This window comes from Elgaria multicarinata, chromosome 5 (genome assembly GCF_023053635.1).
Source record: "Elgaria multicarinata webbii isolate HBS135686 ecotype San Diego chromosome 5, rElgMul1.1.pri, whole genome shotgun sequence".
Classification (NCBI taxonomy): domain Eukaryota; kingdom Metazoa; phylum Chordata; class Lepidosauria; order Squamata; family Anguidae; genus Elgaria; species Elgaria multicarinata.
The window spans coordinates 102,106,705-102,129,343 of NC_086175.1; the positions used below are offsets into that span (position 1 = coordinate 102,106,705).

The 22,639-nt window shown below is 42.3% G+C and overlaps 1 protein-coding gene across 1 annotated transcript; it reads left to right on the forward strand.

The window, feature by feature from the left end:
* Positions 1–111: 111 nt before the first annotated feature.
* On the forward strand, positions 112–22,347 carry QTRT2 (queuine tRNA-ribosyltransferase accessory subunit 2). Its single transcript, XM_063127646.1, has 9 exons — positions 112–150; positions 3,003–3,216; positions 5,190–5,245; positions 7,609–7,685; positions 8,909–9,118; positions 10,641–10,840; positions 17,525–17,676; positions 20,917–21,031; positions 21,913–22,347. Exons 2-9 carry the CDS (start codon positions 3,017–3,019, stop codon positions 22,142–22,144), a joined length of 1,242 nt encoding a protein of 413 aa, XP_062983716.1. The 5' UTR covers positions 112–150; positions 3,003–3,016; the 3' UTR covers positions 22,145–22,347.
* Positions 22,348–22,639: the final 292 nt, after the last annotated feature.

Genomic DNA, 22,639 nt, shown 5'->3' on the forward strand with positions numbered 1-22,639 from the left:
TGACAACACAGTCGCCCGGGGTCTCTTCCCCCTCTACCCACGAGCCACGCTTCGCCGTCGACTTGTGATGACGATAAATGCTCTGATTGGTGAGGAGGAGAAGCCAATGGTCGCGACGGAAGCAGCCGGCTATCGCGCGTGGAGACGAAGGTACAAATTGCGGTCGGTGGGTTCGATTCTGGTCGTCTTTTGATTGGGATAGCGCTATAGGACAAAGGCGGGCACCAGGCAAGACCGACACTTGGGATTCCCGTCTCGTGTAAAGTCCTAGCCAGCCGGTCGTTTTACAAGCACTAACCAAACTAGACTTCTGGGCAGTACTCACTTCGTTATTGGAGGGTGGATGCCATCTTTTTTAAATGCTGCTCCCTGTGTGTAGTAAACTAGCACTTCATGCTATGATAAACCTTTCTCCTTGATGTGCTTGTTTACTACATGCAGGGAGTTTTCTTTCTTTTCTTTTTTTAGGTGGAGAGGTATTCAAAATGGCAGGCCCCTGTCTGAAGCAGCACAGTCTAGAGCTCTACCATCTGAAAGATGATGGGATGTTGCATTTTGAATTATTTATTACTATTGCCTATTATAAGTATGATTATGCTGTATGAATACCTGGCATGCTTTGAAGTGTATCAATTTAGAAGAGCGTGTTCAGAAGAGGGCAGCCAGGATGATCAAGGGTCTAGAAACAAAGCCCTATGAAGAGAGACTGAAAGAACTGGGCATGTTTCGCCTGGAGAAGAGAAGATTGAGGGGAGACATGATAGCACTCTTCAAATACTTAAAAGGTTGTCACACAGAGGAGGTCCAGGATCTCTTCTCGATCCTCCCAGAGTGCAGGACACGGAATAACGGGCTCAAGTTAAAGGAAGCCAGATTCCGGCTGGACATCAGGAAAAACTTCCTAACTGTTAGAGCAGTGCGACAGTGGAATCAGTTACCTAGGGAGGTTGTGGGCTCTCCCACACTAGAGGCATTCAAGAGGCAGCTGGACAACCATCTGTCAGGGATGCTTTAGGGTGGATTCCTGCATTGAGCAGGGGGTTGGACTCGATGGCCTTGTAGGCCCCTTCCAACTCTGCTATTCTATGATTCTATGTAGTCCACCAATTTGTTGAAATACAATTCCTGTAATCTCCAGCCACCATGGCTATTGACCAACACATCTGGAGGACACCAGATTGGAGAAGGTTGAATTAATATCTGGACACACACAAGATGACAGCAACTATTTCCATTAGTTGTTAACATCTTCTGTGTTTCCTCAGTTCAGCTGTTACATGTACATTTGAGTAATTATTAGGTTATTCATGTGAGCGGTTAATTATGCAGGTTAGCCAGATACAGTAATTTCTATACTAGTTGTTAGAGTGTGTTCTTATGCTGGTTTACTCAGAAGAAAGTCTGGCCTTATAAATCAGTCATTACTCAGTATTGGCTATACTGACTGTGGCTGAAGTATAAAGCTAAAACATCAGTAGGGAAATAGTTGCCAAACAGAACAATAACAGGTTGAAAAGTATCACAAATCTTGGGATCTCTTGGCTGCTGCTGCTAAAGCTGCCATTCTTCAGCATCTGAAGGATACAGATTTAAGGGTTATGAAATGCATGAATAATCATAGGTTGAAATACAGTGAAAATTCTACTTAGAGTAGACCCATTGGAATAACTTCAACTTAACTCATGACTGCCTTAAATCCTATTTATTTCAATGGGTCTACTCTAAGTAGAACTTAGATTTTACCCACAAATCCTCCTTTGATAAGAGTTGATGACATTCCGGTTCCTCTAATGATCCAGCATTCTGTGTTGAATCACTAGTTGGATCTCCTGGATCACCTGCAAGAGAGATATGGTGCATTGTAACTGCAGATATATCTATATAATGTATAGCTAACATGTTGCTCTCTCAAGAGGTTTCTGCCAACAACACCAGCTTCCCCTCACCATTGGCTGTGCTTCTTGGAGTTGGTGGCGGAAATGCATTGCAAACAACAGGATGCTCATCCATGTTATGCATTATGAGCATATTTCCCATCCGAGTAGTCAGATTAGAGTCACTGGGAACGCCATACAGTTACCTGAATCAACTTACCTGCAGGGTTTTCTCCACCTGTCAATCCAAGTAAACCATGGACATCCAAGAATCTTGCAACACTAAGTTCTCCCCCACCCCACCTCTTCCCCTCTCTGTCTCTGTATTTCAGTCCTCTCTGGATTAGCCTACTGTTCACCACAACTATTTTTGTATACTCTTGCTTAGGACTGTTTTGCCTAGATTTCATAGTCAGGAACTCATACTTGGCCTTGAGGCAATAGGACTCTTGCTGTATGAAAGGGTAGGACAGAGAAGGTTTTCTACATCTATTTTACTGTAGTGATCTCTGTCACATACAACATCTCTACTGACCATAGTTTGCAACTTCACACTTTGATTTGCTCACAACTCTCCTCTCCACAGCAAAAATCATCGATCAGAGCAGAATGCAGCCTCTGCTGCTAGTAATGGCTGGCTTCATGAACGCTGAGCAGCTAGACCAAGAAGACATATCTGGCATGGTAGAATGGGGTATCTCCCAAACACAGATCAGGATTGTATTCAGCTCTATAGACTTGACTGTAGAGGCCTGCAAAACCTTCTGCAACTTCTTGAGCCTCAAGTCAGGGCTATCAGCAGATCCCAACAAAACATCCCACCCATCCAAAAGATGCATGTCAGCCTCATGGTTCCAGCCTTTGGATCTTTTCAAGGAGGTGTTGCTGGGTATATGCATCTCTCACAGCCATCTGTGAGTGGGTTGTACAATTGCAGCTTGCACACACAGGTGGAAGCAGTTGCACAAGTGGAAAGCTTAGTTGGATACCCCCCCCCCCTGCACATAGTTCGGAACTTGGTTTCCACTAGCACAACATCACTTGCTCAAGGAGAATGACATGATTGGATACTGGCCATTGTATGTTAAAGAGGGCTGTGCAAATTGACCCTCTGCTACTCTCTTTCAGGTGTGTTAATAAAGATGAAGCTGAGTCTCTCCAAAGTAGTTGGTGGCTGTCGTCTTGGCACACTAACAAGCCTTGGCAGGAAAGGGGCTCAGTCCATGGAGATTCCAGGTTGTCTACTTTACACCAAAATGGGATCGGCACCACACCTGACCCATGACACTCTGCAGATGGTCGAAGGCGTTCCTGTGGTGGCACAGCTTTCACTTTCAGGACTGTGAGTGCAGTTTTCTTCTGTTAAAACAAGGCTCCGTGCACTTTAGGCCTTCATAGGTAAATTGTACCCATCCAGCTAGATGAGGCTAATGCAGACTATGCATCAATCAATCTGATTTCTCTTGCATTGTGTCTTTGTTAGCCTGGCTTACTGCATGGCCAGAGATTACAGGTGACTCACTTTTTATTATTTATTTATTTTATTTAATATTGCATTTATGCCCAGCCTTTTTTCCTGCAAGGAACCCTAGGCGGCGTACATAATCCTCTCCCTCTCCACTTTATCCTCACAGCAACATCCCTGTGAGGTGGGTTGGGGTGAGAGTTTGTAACTGGCCCAAAGTCACCCAGTGGGTTTCCATGGTCGAGTGGGGACTAGAACCTGGATCTCCCGACTCCCAGTCCGACGCTCTAGCCACTACACCACACTGGCTCTTAATGTGGTGTTTCTGGAAATTAGGCTAATTTGCATATTGTAATCAGCATTGGAGTTATTTTCAGTTTATATTGGAAAATTTTCTGATATCCTACAGCAGGGTTGGGGAACCTCAGACTCAGGGGCCAAACCCAGACCTGCTGGAGTCAGTCCAGCCCTCCAGATGGCCACGCCCCTATTTCCCCTGGCCCCGTCTCCTTTTGTTGGGTGGTTTCCTGGCTTTTGTGCAGTTTTCCTCATTTTAAAAGGTTGAAGTGCCACTTCTGCGGCTTAGTTACTGGCAGTTAGAGCTTTGAGCTACAATATGCTGGTATTTTTGGCCCCATTCCTTTTAACTTTGCCTTTAGCCCTGCCTACCACTGAAGCGTAGCCCCAAGAGCTTCGCCAAAAATGAATTTAGTCCTTGGGCTGAAAGAGGTTTTACACTGAAACCTTGCGGAGTGACCTAATTTAACATGGGTGTTTTTTTTTACTTGGATTTAGTAACCAACAAAGCTAACAAAATTATCCCATGTTAATTTTTAGTTCCAAGTATTTGATTTGAAATATTTGAGAAAAAATTAAGCATACTTAATGTAATTTAAATATGATGTTATATAGACATTTAAACAACCCTTGCATAACCCATGGTCTGTTGTTGGTTTATACAAGAGTTATTTAAGGCATGGCATAAATGGCTGCCTGCACACGTTGCAGCCCACCATGGCTAAAATAAACCAGGGTGGGCTGTTTGATCATGCAAACATTTAAAGACACTGGACTGGTTTGCATGATCGAACAGCCCACTGGCTTATTTTAGCCATGGTAGGCTGCAGCGTGTGCAGGCAGCCACTTAGGCCATGGCTTAAACACCCCTTGTATAACCCAACAACAGACCATGGTTTGTGTAAGGGTTGTTTAACATTTGCACATTCCCCACCTCCCTGGTTCACACAACATGACACAGGCGTTGCATATGCAAATCCTGGCTGGCATGTGCCGCAGTCACTATGGCTTAAATAGGCCATGGTGGGCTGTTTTGATTGTGTGAACTGGGTCAACAGCATATACTTTCTTTACATTGTTTAAGAAAAAGCAAAGGTACTGAAAACTGTTGACACACTAATTCATTTTAGCAATCCAAAGAAGTGTCCATGATATGCTGACTGCCACGCTTACCTAACATTGTGTTTGCAATTGACATCCATTCATTGTTACGAGTGAACTTATGAAATGGAAAAATTTTCCAATGCACGAATAAAGCACCACATTGCTGCTCTTTTTCTGTGTGGTTGTAGCCATTGTGGGGTCAGGTGGCAAGCATCAGCCTCTTAATGCTTTGTTGTTTGATTCCACTCAGTGCATTTTTTAGCTGAAATGTCTTTGTTTCTTTGCCCGGTATCAGAATTGTACATTTAGTATACTGAATCCACCTTTCTCTAAATGTGAACCGCTTAGGGATAAATATATTTAATGGTATATAAGTATCACATACAAATAAATAAATGTATCAATTGTAGTTGTTTGCCTGCCTAATATGTTTTTCTGTCTGGATGCAGGGCAGATCTTCATGAGGTCTTGGCGGAATATAAAGAAGGAATTGGAAAGTTCATAGGTAAAACTGTGTGTGTTGGTATAATGGGCTGATGGACATAATGATTATACTAGGACATAATGAACCAGCCACTTATGGATCATTAGGATCTAGATTGCACTGTAATACCCTGGCCGTAAACATTTTTTTCTAAGAATCAAGGACTAATGCAAACAGCCCCCTGACATGCAGTAGCAACTTTATATTCCATTGCGTGGAGGCTTCTAGCATTAGGTTTGTGTAAAGAGGCGATTGCATGGGGAGATAAACAGTGTTCCCCCCCCTCCCCCATTGCAAACCTGCTCCGGAGCTAGTGCAGAATGCAACAGCTCAGCTATTATTGGGAGCTGCTCCTTTTCAGCATGTAACTCTTTTGCTGCAGGAACTGCACTAGCTGCCTATTTGCTGCTGGCCAGGTTTAAGGTTTTGGTACTAGTGTACAAAGCCCTAAACCAGCAGTCTCCAACCTTTTTGGTACCAGGGACTGGTTTCATGGAAGACAATTTTTCCACAGACCGTGTGTGTGTGTGTGTGTGTGTGTGTTGAGGGGATGGTTTTAGGAAGTACACCCCCCCCGCGCCCCCACTCAAGCATCCTGGCTTCGCTTCGGCTGGGTGGGTGCCCAGCTGAAGCAAAGCCAGGACACTGGGGCGGGCGGGCAGCTTCGGAACGGCGCGCCCGGAAGTCACTCTCCCAGAGCAGCTTCTGGCTGGGCGCGCCATTCCGAAGCCGCCCCACCCCAGCGTCCTGGCTTCACTTCAGCTGGGCAGGCTAGATGGCGCCCGGCACCCAGGTACGCTGGTGGGTGGTGGGTGAAAGCAGCTCACCTGCGCGGCCCGGTTCCTAACAGGCCACGGACTGGTATCAGCCCGGGGGTTGGGGACCCCTGCCCTAAACAACTTGGGGCCACGATACCCGAGAGAGGGCCTTCTCCCTTACCAACCTGCCTAGTCACTAAAGTCATTAGAGAGCATGTTCCTGGTAGTTCCACATGAACCTATGGTCCAGCTGGAATCTACCAGGAGAAGAGTCTTTAGTGTGGTGGCCCCTTCTCTTTGGAACTCCTTGCCCCTGGAGATCAGGCAGGCACCATCACTATGTTGCTTCTAGCGCCTCTTTTCCAGGAAGCATTCCTCCACTGACCAGCCACTGTGGGTTTTTGTTTTTTTTTGTATTCTGTTTAAATTGAAATTTTTTAATATGCTCTTTTAATCTTTTTACTGTTTTATTCCTATGTTTATCGCTCCGGAATCTATTTTAGATATGGAGTGGTATATAAATATTGTAAATAAATAAATAAACAAACCCAGTTTCCGATTGATGGTGTCTTGGCACACATAGGCTGACCAATTTTGCGTATGGCGGCCACTGCAAACAGGCAGACTGCCAGTAGGTGGGAGCTGCCAAGCAATTGACTTCAAAGCAGTCGCTTTACCTCAGACTCCCTCAGAATCATAACTCATCTTGAAACCATAAGATGAGATTTGCAGTGATGGGAACTGAAAATATACCTGTTGGGATTTTTGATGCACTGCTATCATATCTTCAATCAGGAGCAACAAGGGTGAAGTCCCTGGCTTTCTTTTTAATTCCAAGAATTCTTAATGATTTTTCAAGCTGCTCCCAGTTACCTAGCTGTTGTACGCGCTGCATGCTTATCTCAATTTCACCTTCAGCACATCTTTAATCTGACAGAAAACACAGCTAGTTTTTTGTAAAGGATTGAAGTAAATTACTCACCAAAGTCTCATGGAATTGTAGTTAAATCGGGAAGCCTAACTCTCCTAAGCTCCTAAAAGGATCTCTGCCCAGAATGCACTCTCTCTCATTCCAAAAGACCTGGTGAGCATTGCTTATAGCTATCAAAGAGAATGTTTGAAAGTAAGTGACACATTTAGACTGAGGTACAATTTGAGATTCTGAACTAGCTTTCTGTCTCTTCTCATTGCAGCTTTTTTATTTTGATATTTGTTATCCTTTAAAGCTCTGGTCTGAAACAACTTCATCTTCAAAGCTAAGCTGTCAAATGTGGAATGCTCAAGAATAATTGTGCAGGAGGCAAGCGAGTCAGCTATCATTTTGTTTTGTGCTGTGTTAACCACAATAGCATTAATCAAATAAAAATCTAATGCTACATGTCACACATGAGGCTATGAAATACAGCTTTTTTGGCAGCCATCTTGTTTTCGCTCTTGTTTGGAAGGTGAACAGAGCTAAATCAGTGGAATTTATAGTATCTGGGGAAATGAATGGAATATTGGCTTTCTATTTAGAAAGGACAAGTTACATATGCTTACTGTTGCTATAATCTATGTATTAGAAAGTTACTATTGGCAGCCTTCATAGTATATATATTAAAGACAACATTTTTATTGTGTACTCAGGTATGCCAAAATCAGTACTGTACTGTTCCCTTCATGATCCAGTTACCTGCTGCCCACCTGGCTACAACAACAACAAGGTATAGTGAATGTGAAAGGCGGTGATGAAATTGGTTGCAGGATCACACACCTGTGGTGGGGACACAGTAAAGGTTGGGGGGCGCAAGTTGTTCACACCTAATGTACAGTGTCAGAACTCCTGTGGGAGAACCCTGAACAGACAAATATCCTGGTTTTTGAAATCTCTAATCCACCCTCCCAGTTTAATCCCTGTTTTGAAATGGCACAACTGGTCTGAACTGGCTAGTTCTTTTGTAATAGAATTTCAGAACCATTAGAGACTTGATTCCAAGAAGGTGGAATCAGTTTCTAAGTATATTTACGATTGGCTGCTTAGATTAGTTGGTTCAAAGAATGTAACCAATCCTTCAGCAAGGACTCAGTTGTGGTCCTTTTTTTCTGCTTTGGCAATATGGTAGAACTTCTTTTTAATTACTTTTTTTAAATGCCTTACATTCATCAACCGCAATCTAAAATTTGACAGTGGAAACAACAGAGGAAGGGCAAAGAAGTGGAGTAAACTGGGAAGCCATCTGCAATTGTTTCAGCAATGCCTACCTAAGCTTGACTGCACACAGTTACAATAACCCTAACTCCCATAAGCACCAGCTTCTGTAGCCAATGGTCAGGGACTATGGCAGTTGTAGTCCAAAATATGTGGAAGACACCAGTTTGCCTACCCCTGCAGTAGGGCATGGGAACTAGGGATATGTATTAAAGGCACAATGGAAAAGGTGGGTTTTCAGAAGAGATTTGAAGGAAGAAAAACCATTCTGAGGTGCGATTCCAAGCAAACAGGACAACAAGAGAGAAAGGGTAGAGTCTTCCAAGCGATCAGGAGACCTTAAGACAGTGGAGGATGGGAGGAGTGAAGTTCATAGAACATCAACATACGAAGTGAGAAGGGGAGAAAGAGGCAATGGTAGAGGGAGGTGTAGAAAGAGGAACAACTGGGCAGACAGGGAGAGGGAGGATCAGAGACCAAAGGGGGGTGATTTTGATTTTTACATTGATGGAGGTGAAATCTTGGGCAGAGAGCAAGGCAGGGAGGAAGTAATGGGGCAAGCCTTAGCAAAGCATCAAAGGTAGAGAAAAAGTGCTGAGGATTCCGAGAGGTCATGTGGATCAGAGAGGTGTAGTAATGCTTCTTAGCCAGGTAGATGGCAGAGGAGGAGGAGGAGAGGATGAATTTACAGTGGCTAAAGCTCTGTTTGAACTCTCGGTGTATCCTTGTCTCTGACAGACAGTTTCTATATGGGGATTCGGCGGGCGGATGGAAATGACCGCATCGAAGTTCATGGCCATCCAACAAGTTATCCAGCCAGACTGGTTCCAGTGTCTCTCGGATGGAGACACTATTGCTGGAGAAACCTCCAAGAAGAGGGCCAAGAAGTCTGTGGATCGATCGCTGTCCTTTTTGGATGAGTGTCTACAATTGCAAGAGAAATCTCCAGTAAGAGTTAAATCTATTTGAACCATTATCACAGCAGTTGCTCCCTCCCTTTTTTGTGATGAGCCTTGTAAGCCTTCCAGAACATGGGTGACAGAATGCTGGCGCATCCCACTGACTGGCATAACAAGACTGGGCATTTTTAAGTTCTTCACCTATAGAACAGAATAAATATACCAGAGTAAGTGATCCTCATTCCGTGCATTCTTCACTCTTTACCTGCATAGAACTTAAAATAAGGCCTTGTCCCATAGCACAGATTATTTTAAGCCCCAGTGCCTTGGTACTTTGCATCACACTTCCTCATATAGAGACTAAGGCCTGCGTCAGAAATTGCGCGTACATTTTTCTTTATTCCAAACCTCAAGAGAGCTTAAACAAATAATTAAAAACAACAACACAGAATGGCAAAAATTTGAATAAGCTACATATACAATCCCCAAGTCTTTGTGTTGTAAGATAGGCTGTTAACGGTAGAGGAAGTGTCTTTGCATATAGCCTAGTGCATACACTGAAAAGCTAGTACACATGCCAGTTCTCCAAAAAGCACCTTAGCTCTGTCATTTGGGTGTAATGCTTTTTGTTTGTTTGTTAAATGAGCTTAGCCTTTGTATTGGAAAACTAATCCGCTGAAAATTCATCAATCGCTCTGATGGCTCTTCATAAGGGAATGGCAGCCTACAGCTCTACAGTTTGCTGGCAGGAGGAAACTTCAGTCTGACAGAACCAGTAATCACCATTTTTTTGACAGAAAGGCAGGATATAAATAAATAAATAAATAAATTTTGTTTATTCGTTCAGTCGTTTCCGACTCTTAACACAGTTGTCCTAGCATTAAAATCCTGTGGATAAGTCTCATTATTATATTGACCAGGTTTGCATGATTGAGCAATTGCAGGTTGTCAGGGAGCATGTGGGGGTCAGTGAGCTTGTTACCTCCAGATCATTCACCCACTTTCCTTTTGCTAAATAACCCAGAGTCTTAATCCATCAATTTTTTTCTTGAGTTAAAACTCTGGGTTGTTTCTCCCTCAACAACCCAGAGTCCCAGGTTCAGTTGTCGCAGAGAACAATACAGGAGTGAGGCATTCCTGGGTTGTTTAGCAAAGCGGAAGTGGGCGAACAGTTGGGAGCCAGTACACTCACATGCTCCTGAGTGCTCCAAAATAACCCATGGTTAACAAACCATGGGTTGTTTAATCGTGTAAACTGGGTTGTTATTTTTCTTAAGCTAAGTAACAAAATTACGATTCTGGAGATAAGGGGAAAACCGAGAAGAGCAATGTTAAAGTGAGTTCCCCCACCCCACCTATCTCCAGGCACATTCTTTTATCCCTTATGCTGCAAACTGTCCTTTTTTCTCTTTTCTTTTTCTTTTTCTGGCATCAGCCTCACATATCACTGGTGCAATTATGCTGGCAAGGTGGATTTGAGTTAGACTATCTTCCATCTAGATTCAGTTCAAGCATACAGTTGAGCCAAAGGGTACAGTTATCTTAGCATGTCTAACTTTCTTCCAAACCAGGAATTGCAACAGAGTTTGATGATTGGGGTTATCGAAGGTGGTGATGTGTTGGAGGAGAGGCTGAGATCAGCCAGGGAGACTGCCAAAAGACCCGTGGCTGGCTTCCTACTTGATGGCTTTCAGGGAAAGGCCATGGTTAAGGAGACCAAGCTGAAACTCTTGTCCTCGGTTACAGCAGAGCTGCCAGAAGATAAACCAAGGTCAGAGCTAAGTCTAAATATGTTTGACTCTAAGCCCTAAACAACTTGGGACCAGGATACCTGAGAATGCCTTTACCAACCTGCCCAGTCACTAAGGTTATTAGAGGGCATGCTCTTGGTGGTTCCACATGGACCTATGGCCCAATTGGAGTCCACCAGGAGAAGAGCCTTTAGTGTGGTGGTCCCTTCCCTTTGGAACTCCCTGCCCCTGGGGGTCAGGCAGCTGCCAACACTGTGCTGCTTCCAACACCTCCTGAAAACAACTTTTTTCCTCAACTAACTAGCCACCATTTTTATTGGTACTTTGTTTTAAATCGAACAATTTAAATTTGCAGTTTTACTCTTTTTTATCTTTTTACTATTTTATTCCAGTGTTTACGGCTCTGGAATCTATTTTAGATATGGAGCGGTATATAAATATTGTAAATAAATAAATAAATTTGATCTAAACCCTGCGCAATGTAGATAATTAACTTGGATGGCTTTTGGAATAAAATTTCGTACCATAGCTGTTTTATGTGTCATTGGACATAACGTTATGTGCTTTTGAAATTTCCACCTTAAGTTCTTTGAAAACATAAGATGGAAATTGAAAGGTGGTAGATTTGGGTTCAGTCATACAGAATAATTGCATCATTAGAACAAAACGATGGCTAAGTTTGTTCATTTCTCCGCCTTCCAACTTCAGTATTTCCTCACAGCTGAACCCAATCCTCTCTTATTCCCCATTTCTTAAACAAGAAATGTCTGTTTTATAAATAAGATACATCATATCATTAAAATAGTTTGAATGGAGGACACTTGGATTTTTAGCAATGCACAAAACCACGCAATTTGTTTTGATTATCTCTTTCGGGGGGGGAAATAATCTAAATGCAAGTTGCATTGATATCTTTTTCAGCATGGTGAAAGATTTCTATCAAATTGCATTGGGCAGCTAAAACTAGTTCTAATATCTCAGCACATTTCCCAATACTTTTTAAAAACAAAATGTCCTGTTGACATGTACCTGATGGAATCAGCAAGGCTATGTGACAATCTGTTGATGGTACAGATTGAAATTAGCATATTTCCAAAGAATCTATTCTGACCCAAGTAATGGTGGCCTTTTATCAGGTCTCCTGGCAAGAGGGTTGGACGTCTCTGCCCAGTGCAAATGAGCAGCTTCTCTGTATTTTTCCATTACTTCTATATCAAGCTTGCAAAATGCGTAAGTGTACTTGTTTACCATTTTGTTTATTAAAATATTTTTAAAACACCCTTTCTCTTTATGGATATCAGGAAGCGGTGCAAAAAACATGACCGATATGCCATGCAAAATAAAGCCAACAATGATGGCCTAAATTGTCACACAAAATAACATATATATTAAAACAATAAGCTTCAGCATCACTCCACTAGGGAGCAGCTAAAACTAGAACAGACTAACAGGTATACCTAAATTAAAATGCCTGGGAAAATAATAACGTTTAGAGTTGGTGCTGAAAAGTTTGACGTGCCAGTCAAAACTCTTGTGGTTTACTGATGGTTTAGAAATCAACATTTCATTGCATATGGGAATTGCTTTGCTTCACGTCAAGTACCCCCTTCTTCTCTTCATCAGTCGAATACTACTGATTATCTTTGATGGCTGCATCATCATCATTTTAAGAACATAAGAGCCATGCTGGATCAGACCAAGGGTCTATCTAGTCCAGCACTCTGTTCACACAATGGCCAACTAGCTCTTGACCAGGAACCCACAAGCAGGATACAAGTGCAACAGCATTCTCCCACCCATGTTCTCCAGCAACTGGTGTACTGCCTCAGATACTGGAGGTAGCAGATAGCTATCAGGACTAGTAGCCATTGATAGTCTCCTCCTCCAATGGATCTAATCCCCTTTTAAAGCCATCCAAATTGATGGCCATCGCTACATCTTGTGGTAGTGATTCATAGTTGTAATTATGCGCTGTGTGAAAAAATACTTCCTTTTATCTGTCCTGAATCTCCCACCAATCAGGGTCATAGGATTACTCCGGATTCTAGCATTTTGAGAGAGTGAGAAAAATGTCTCCCTATCCACATTCTCCACATCATGAATAATTTTATTCACCTCTATCGGGTCTCCCCTTATCCTCCTTTTTTCCCAAGCTAAACAGTTCCGATTTTGTAACCTTCCCTCTAGTCCATTGATCATTTTAGTTGCCCTTTTCTACACTTTTTCCAGCTCTGCAATATCATTTTTTTCGATAAGGTGATCAGAACTGAACACAGTATTGTAAGTGTGGTCGCACCAAAGATTTGTATAAAGGCAGTATGATAGTGGCAGTTTTGTTCTCAATTCCTTTTCTAATTATGCCTAACATGGAGCTCCTTTGGGGTGAGCATTATATATATATATATATATATATATATATATATATATATATATATATATAAAAGAAAGCCTTTTTCTAAACTGCCACCCGCTCAGCTTTTCTCATTGGGGCACACGAAAAAGGACCTCTGAAGTTGACATCAGGGACTGGGTGGGTTCATATGGGGAGAGGCAGTCCTTGAGTTATTGAGGCTCAGGACTGCTCAGGACTGAGCCATGTAGGCCCCAAGGGCTTATCTGGATGAATAAAAAGTACATATTTTTTCATTTTTAAAATCCTGTTCTGTCTGAAGGAGTGGTATAGGGGGAAGGAAGAGTTGTGTCATTCATTATCAGTGATGCTGCAGACATCACTGAGGGCTTTGTGCAACTAATTCAACACAATCTACACAGTACTCCAAATTGCAACAGCCCAATTAGCAAGAGCATCCAAGTGGTTGAGTTGACCCCAACCCCATGCCAGCTTCACTCACATCTTGCAAAAGCCCTTCTATTGACACTCTACACTCTCCCCAATGCCTGCCTGCCAGCTGCATTGGTCACCTCTGTACTATCTGCCCTCCTTCCTCCCTTCTCCTCATAATACTCACCTGGAATGGAGAAAGCTGGCAGCTGCAAGTGTGTGATGGAGCAGGAATAGATGTGTACATACTTGGTTTTAGTGCATAGTAACCTTGATTGCTGCTAGAAGGATTCTTGTTAAGGAACTATAAATTATAATTATTTGTATAATTGCTTTGTTCTGAATAGCATTTTCCTATCCAGGAAGCTTAAAAATAAATACAAGTCATGCCGTAAGTTTTCTAGGACTTAAGTTTTAACTACGGTCAGAAAAGTCATTGCTAAAATGACCGATTTGTTATAGCACTCCCTATTTTTATTTTTTTTTTGTCATCTGCTAAATGTATTGACCTAAATTAGTTTATATAGTTGTCAGCACAGCCATTATTCCTGTGGGAGAGCTAAAGTGCTATTTCTGCACCTCCCCAGTCTTTGACAAAACTGCCAGCTGAATTTAGAGTCCAGCATAGCTGTCACTAATAATAACAAAGTAAGAAGCATGGGTGAATCCAGCTGCATTTTCAAGTCCCAAGGGGATATTTTAATGCTGGCTGTTGGGAAAATGTTGTGGAAAACAATTACTTTGGGTAAAATGAGCTCATGTGATCCTGAGGATGTGAGGAGAATATGCATTATGCCAGTAATACCATTCATCTTTTTGTTTCTGGGTGGTTTTGTTTTGGCATAACTACCAGACAGGGCCCAAAGTAAAGTAAGTAGGTATATAGCTCATGCAGCCTCCACCAGTTTCTATGCCTATCTACTCGAGAGGACCCTTTCTAAAGACTCAGGCCTCATCTACACCTAGAGCTCTTTTGAGAGTGGGGAGGGATGATCATGAAGTGTTCTGCTTCAGCAATCATCCCTCACGGGGCAGGGCATATGCCAGTGAGTTTGCCTGCAATTTAAGGAAAGCCATTCAGGGATGATTTTTTTGTAATGACTCCTGGCTCTTGTGCAAGAGCAGGGTTGCGATCCTGCGCAAAGATGAGTTTTTTTAAAACACACACACTCAGCACTGAAAGACCCCGAGACCCATCCAGAACATGTTGACAGTGCTCTTCCCTGATACCCATGGGCTCTCTCCGCACAGCTGGTTGCCTGTTTGCTGAGCCCCACTACTCACAAGGAATGGCAACAGCTTCGCGAGGGGAGGGCACACCAGCTGCACACCTTGGGATTTTTGCAAGTGTGGAGAAAAAAACGGGACAAAAGCTGTCATCGATATCCCCGGAAAACTGAGGGGTCATCCTTAGATCACCACGGGATCAGCTGTGTGTCATGACCTTGATACTATTCTGGAATAAATGGCTGGTGTGGATTAGGCCCCAGTCCTGCAATCAGTTCAGTAACTAAGTTAACAGTCTACACACAAAGTGATTTATGCTTCAGGGTTTCAGGTTTTGACTTTGAGGCTGTTTACTTCGTCTCCATTTACTTTAAAGGGAGAACAATGTAACATGTCAAGAAAAATCACGCCAGTCCTTTTCCAGCTTCATTTGCTGCCATTCCAGGTCTGGGCCCGATTCAAAGTGCTGGTATTAACATTTAAAGCCCTAAACGGCTTGGGGCCAAGCTATCTGAAGGAATGCCTCCTCCCATATGTACATGCCCGGACCCTAAGGTCATCCTCAGGGGTCCTTCTCCGCGAGCCCCTGCCAAAGGAAGTGAGGCAGGTGGCTACCAGCAGGAGGGCCTTCTCTGCTGTGGCACCCCAGCTGTGGAATGAGCTCCCTAAGGAGGTTGGCTTGGTACCTACATTATATGCTTTTAGACGCCAGGTAAAGACCTTTTTATTCTCCCAGCATTTTAACAGTCTATAAATAAATTTTAACTTGGTGTTTTAAATTTGTAATTTTGCATTGCTGTTGTTTTTATCTGGTTGAGCTTTTATATTGTATTTTATATTATGGTTTTATACTGTTGTTTTATACTTTGAATGTTTTTAATTTTTGTAAACCGCCCAGAGAGCTCCAGCTATTGGGCGGTATAGAAATGTAATAAATAAATAAATAAATAAATAAATAATAAGAAAAAGCATCCCAGCCAAGCAGTTCAGGTATAACCTAGGATGTGATGAATGAGATAAAAATTGAAAAGCATTTTGAACTCTGAAAGATGCTATAGAAATGATAAACAGCACTGATGATCATCATCATCAATTCAAGTGTGTCTAAGAGAAACAGTTTAGTAAACTTTAAATGTTGATCTTGGATTAAATAAATGGCTGTTGTCACTGCCCCCCAAAAAAGTTCGTCCAATGCGTTGGAATGTAAGGGAATTTGACACATGCTGTAGTATATTGAAGTAGTTGCAAACAAAAAATATCACATATGGACTCCGTTCAGATAACATGGTCGACGGTTAAATGGTCAATGATTGGTTATTTAACCCACCGTGGGTTAACGGTTGGTTATTTGGCCGAAATAACAAACACGCATAACTAACGCTGTGCAGAGTTGGCTATTTGAACCACCGCTGGTTGTCATGCTGTGTGGAGGGCACTGTTGGTTATATCCTTGGCCACCATTGATTATTTTGTCAGCCACAGAGTCACAAGGCAAGAGTGGTCAAAGCGGCAGCCGCCATGCTAGTCCAGCTGGCAGAATAGATTTTCAGCAGCAATGACTAATGGGATACTAGCAGGAGGATGAGTGAGTCAACTTAGTCCATGCTGATCATAATTCACACCACAGTTGATGATTATCATGTTGTTTGGGGAATACCCCCTAGATAAAGATCTGTCGTGTTGACTATTACCCCACCATTGACTATTGTGTTGTCTGAATGCAGCCATGGTGTACCCATCCCCTTGTAAAGAAAGGGCAGCTTAACCCCCCCAATAAATATTCAAGATGCTGCTGCCAACCTATAAAGATCTATAGAGTTTGGGTCCTGTACTTTTTCACACAGCTCATAGTTAGACTATTGAATTCACTATCACAGGATTTAGTGATGGCCACCAATTTGGATGGCTTTAAAAGGGGGTTGGATAAATTCCAGGAGGAGAAGGCTATCAATGGCTACTAGTCTTGATGGCTATGTGCTCCCTCCAGTATCCACGGGAGTAAGCCTATATACACCAGTTGCTGAGGAACACGGGCAGTAGGGTGCTGTTGCACCTGTATCCTGCTTGTGAGCTGCTGATCGACAGCTGGTTGGCCACTGTGTGAACAGAGTACTGGACTAGATGGACCCTTAGTCTGATCCAGCATGGCTCTTATGTCTCAAAGACTACATCTCCATATATGGTTCTTCTTAACCATTAAGGTAAGGCAGGGAGGACAAGCTTTGAGGGGCTTCCTATCCACTAATGGGTGTCAGGATAAGGCCTTTTGGGGGGTGGCTCTGGGGATTATGGAATAAAATCTTTGATGAATTCTACTAATGCCAACCCTGCAAACATTTATGAATGCACATAAGGCCTTCCACTTCTGCCAGGCTCTTCTTCTTCTTCTTCTTCTTCTTCTTCTTCTTCTTCTTCTTCTTCTTCTTCTTCTTCTTCTTCTTATTATTATTATTATTATTATTATTATTATTATTATTTATATAGCACCATTAATGTACATGGTGGAATGATTGTTATTTATATATGCTTTGACTGCTGTGTAAAGATGAATTTTATGATTGTAATTATAACTCTCTTTGGAATTTTAAGATAAAGTGGGAGAGCAGTATGTGTTCACACGTGTGTAGAATAGGGAGATTACTAGACTGCTATAAACCTCTGACTGAAATTGCTTTCATCTCTGAATCTCCTACAGACTCATCCACGGTATTGGCAGGCCAGATGAAGTTCTAGATTGCATTGAAAGAGGGGTGGATGTTTTTGAGAGTTGTTTCCCTTACCAGGTGACTGAGCGGAGCTGTGCTTTGTCCTTCAGCTATGATTTTCATCTGAATCCTGAAACAGCAGGTATTTTTTTTCTTGATAGCTTTGTTTATGTGGATATTGGGATTAGGGGGGTTCTGTGTATTTAAAGTGTCTTAGGCTGCATTCCCTCACACCTTTACCTGGGAGTAAGTGTCACTGAACTCAGTGAGACTTACTTCTCAGTAGATATGCATAGGATTGTGCTTTAAATCACCTTCTCTGTATCTCATTTGTCACAAAATAAACAATACTTTGTTACACAAGAAATGCTGTTTTCAGATGTGGCTGGATGTTATTTTTGATATTTATTATGTATAACATCCATTATAGTACCTAGATTTTATTCTGACCTCTAGACTGTTATTCTGACCTCTAGACAGTAGAAAGTTAAAATAATTCTCATCTTCAGACCAATATTTAAGAAGTTTTTTCTTTTTCTTTTTTTTGGAATTGCCTTACTGACGCCCTCTCTAAAAAGCTGCAGGCATTGATGCAAGTTTGCATGTATGTTTTCCTTGGATTTTTGCATTGCAAAACTGAAGCTCTTTATTCTGACGAGAAAATTTAGGGTCTGTATTTTTTTCTTCATCAAAATGTTTCCAGCAAGGCTAAGTTACTGTCATTCGCAAACCAGGGAAGTGCGAAGATGTTGGCAAAAAAAGAAGGAAAAAAGAGCAGCTGGGTCTTAGGGTTTTTCATGCCTTGACAACACAAACCAGACAAGTATATCTTTTATCACATTTTCCAGAAGCCCCACTTACAAATCAACATGTCATATAGATTTTAAAGTCCAAAGGGGGAAGGCTTTGCTCCTTCGTCCTCTTTCATAAGACTAGGTGTAAAGTCCTCTGTGCTTCTTGGTAATTTGTAATGGAAAAACCTTTTTATTTATTTAAAAAAATAAGGGGAGAAGCAGTCTAGTTCCAGAATTTCCAAAGAATGGAGAGTTGGCCCATGCATTTTATGTCTTCTTTTTTCTACTCCCAAGGTTTTATGAAAGTTTCAATTTGTTAAACTTGCAGCTGGAATATAGGCCTTTCTTTACCTATAAAAGCATTGTTGCCATGGCGTCTTAAACTTTCTGACTGAAATCCTTTCAGCAAACTGACAGTCAGCTCAAACAAGGAGTGTGGATCAAATACAGGTCACTTGTGAAATCCATCAAAATAAAAATAAATCAATGAATTAGGTAACTGCACAGTGTACTAAATGTAGTTTAGGCAGGAATGATTTTTATAGTCCTTATTTGGGGTGAGACGAGGTAAGCAGGCAGAACAACAACAAAAAAGTGCAGCCTTTTGAGTTTCAGGTCTTTCGGCAGATTATTTATTTATTTCTATTCCTCCCAATAGCTGAAGCTCACTGGGATTCACAACAATTAAAACCATAAATATAACATGATAAAAACACAATTTAAAAGTTTAAAACTGCAGTTTAAAATAAAAACCAAAATACAACCTAGCAGCAGTGCAAAGCTTGAAAACACAGTAACAGGTTTAAGATAACAGAAACTGAAAGATGAAAATCCCTGGGAAAATAAGAAGGTGATGCAGTAAAGAATGCATTGTAGATGCCAGGCAAGCATCTCTGGGGAGGTCATTCCACAACCAGGGTTCCAGGACAGAAAAGAACTTCTTAGTAGCCACTCATCTCACTTCCTTTAGCAGGGGTTTCCAGGGAAGGACTGCTGAAGACATTCTTACGGTCCAGGCACATGTATAGGGGAGGAGGTAATCCTTCTGGTAACTTGGCCCCAAGCTGTTTAGGGCTTTGAATGTTAATAGCATCACATTGAATTGAGCCTAGACTGGCAACCAGTGCAGATGGAAAAGTACTGGCATAATGTGATCACATTGGCCAGTCCCCATTGTGAACCGCCCAGAGAGCTCCGGCTATTGGGCGGTATAGAAATGTAATAAATAAATAAATAAATAATCTCGCTGCTCTGTTTTGGACCAGCTGAAGTTTTGGAACCATTTTCAAAGTCAACCACATATAACACAGTGCAGTAATCCAGACGAGAAGCTACCAGAGCATGGATAACTGTAACTGGGCTATCTCTGTCCGGATAAGGACACAGTTCGTATATCAACCTAAGCTGACAAAAGGTGTTCAGTGCCACCAAGTCCACCTGTGCCTCTAGTGACAAGAGCACCCCCAAACTACATAACTGATCCTTTAAGTGGGATACAGTCCCCTCCAGACCAGATTGAACATCACTTAGCTGGGCAAATAATACACCCACTAACAGTACCTCTGTCTTGTCTGGATTGTGTCTTAGTTTATTGGCCCTCAGCCAGTCCATTCCCATGCCCAGCCACTGATTTGGAACAGCCACTGCCTCACCTGGGAGAGGAGAGAGAGAGCTGAGTGTCATCTGCATGTTGCTGGCACCTCTGCCCACATCTCTGGATAGCCTTCCACAGTGATTTCATGTAGCACTTCATGTAGCATGTAGCCTGGAACGCTCTTCCAGAACATTTGAGAACTACAAGTTCAATCGCAGCTTTTAAAGCTCAACTAAAAACTTTTCTTTTTCCTAAAGCTTTTAAAACTTGATGTTGTGCGGACTTTATACTGTTAGTTTTACCCTACCCTGTGCCTGCTTACCCTACCCTGTGCCTGTTGGCATTCTCTTCCCCTCCTTATTGTTTTACTATGATTTTATTAGAATGTAAGCCTATGCGGCAGGGCCTTGCTATTTACTGTTTTACTCTGTACAGCACCATGTACATTGATGGTGCTATATAAATAAATAAATAATAATAATAATAATGGGGGATAGAATAGAGCCCTGTAGCGTAGCTGCCAAGGTACAGAGCAATAACCCCCCCAGTACCACATTCTGGAATCAGCCATCCAAATAGAACCAGAACCACTGCATGCAGTGCCTCCAATTCCCAGCCCAGGCAATATATCCAGAAGGATACCATGGTCAGTGGTATCAACAACCTTCAAGAGATTCAACAGGGTGGAACTCCCCCATCCCTTTCTCAGCAAAAGTCATCCCACAGGTCAACCAAGGCAGTTTCCATTCCAAAACCAGGCCTGAAACCTAGTTAGTTTGCCTCCCTTCCACCTGTCCTATCACCTCTTGAGTATCATCACTATTTGGTTTGACTATATCATGATAATCATTTAAACATTTTAAATGCCCCCGGTGTTTTTATTATGAGAGAGACATTTATAGGAGTCACCTTGAAGTGTTTCAGATTGGAGGACAGTGCTTGTTCTTCTATTTTCATTTCACCTTATTAATTATGTACTTTAACTTCACTGCAGTCGCAAAAGAAAATGGACAAACAGATGTGGAGAAGAAGGAAAATGAAAAAACAAATGAAACATTCAGTGGAGCTGAAGAAATTACTTCATTTGAAATATATTTGAAAGACAAAAGGTATATTGGTATGGCAGTGTGGTTTGAAATATCAGCTTCTGCCATAGACTACTCCAGGTTATTTTACTTGCTGCTTAAGGCTGCATCCCTATGCACATTTACCTGGGTGTAAGCACCACTGAACATATTGGGACTTCTGAGAAAACTTAAAATTTTGCATATTGTATTTTAATATTTTTAATCTTTGTAAACTGCCCAGAGAGCTTCGGCTATGGGGGTGTTACAGAAATGTAACAAATAAAATAATTAAACATACATGAAATTACTCGGTTAGACACAGTCTTTAGCCATTTTCTCTGGAATAGTCCCATTTATTTGTGTTTACCTGAGAGTAAATCCCATTGAACATAAGGGGACAGAAGTAAAAATGCATAAGATTGCCGTGTAAGTATCTTGAGAGGACCTGTCCATAACACTGCAGTTGACCAATAACTAGAAAACTTTCAGAGTACAGGTAATGTGTACTTTAACCCATTTTGAGGCATTCACGGTGCAGCTGGACAGCCATCTGTCAGGGATGCTTTAAGGTGGATTCTGCATTGAGCAGGGGGTTGGACTCGATGGCCTTCTAGGCACCTTCCAACTCTACTATTCTGATTCTATGATACCCTGGTGATAAACCCATCTTTTAGTTACGGTAAAACATGTCCGTGCTTTTCTAGCCCCTGGGAGCAAGGATTTGTCCTCTTATTCTTTGTAAAGTGCCATGTACGTGGATGACAGTGATGATGTCAGTAATAATGTTCTGGATACCTATCCTTTAGACAGGACCACACGATTCATAGAGGGACTATGAGCAGTGCCCCCATTGCGTAGGTTTGGTATATTGCTTTATGGGTTTGGGGGCTATAAAATGTGCTCCTCTTTCTTTTCCCTCTCAGGTACGAGGATGATTTTGGGCCTTTAGTGAACGGATGCTCATGCTACTGCTGTCAGAATCATAGCCGTGCTTACGTCCATCACCTTCTCATGACCAATGAGTTGTTAGCTGGCGTCTTGCTGATGATGCATAACTTCCAGCACTATTTCGGGTTCTTCTGTTCTGTCCAAGACGCTCTGAAGAAAGACAGGTTGGAACAGTTGAGGACAATCATCAGCAGGCAGGCACTTTGAGGCGTGAAATGGATAACAAGTAGAGGGAGAAAAAGAATCCATGAAGCAAGACACTCCATATTTTGCCTACCAGCAGTCTCATGTCATCTGAAGCACAACCCTTCTGATCCCTGCAAGTCCCTGCTGGAGTGCTTTCCTCACTAGTCACTCTATTAAAAGAACCAAAAAATATAAGAGCCGAGGACAGTTTCAAAGATATCCAGCCCTAAGCTAAATTTTGTGGGATCAGTTCCAGTTACTGCGGCCTGATGATGTGGACAAGGTGCTTGCAGCAGTGCGACCGACCACTTGCCCTCTCGATCCCTGTCCCTCCTGGCTTATAAAAGCAAGCCGAGAGGGTCTGACTGGGTGGGTCCAGGGGGTGATAAATGCTTCTCTCCGGGAAGGGGTGGTCCCTGCTGTCCTTAAGGAGGCAGTAGTGCGACCACTCCTGAAGAAGCCCACCCTGGACCTGATGGTATTAGGCAACTACCGCCCAGTTGCTAACACTCCTTT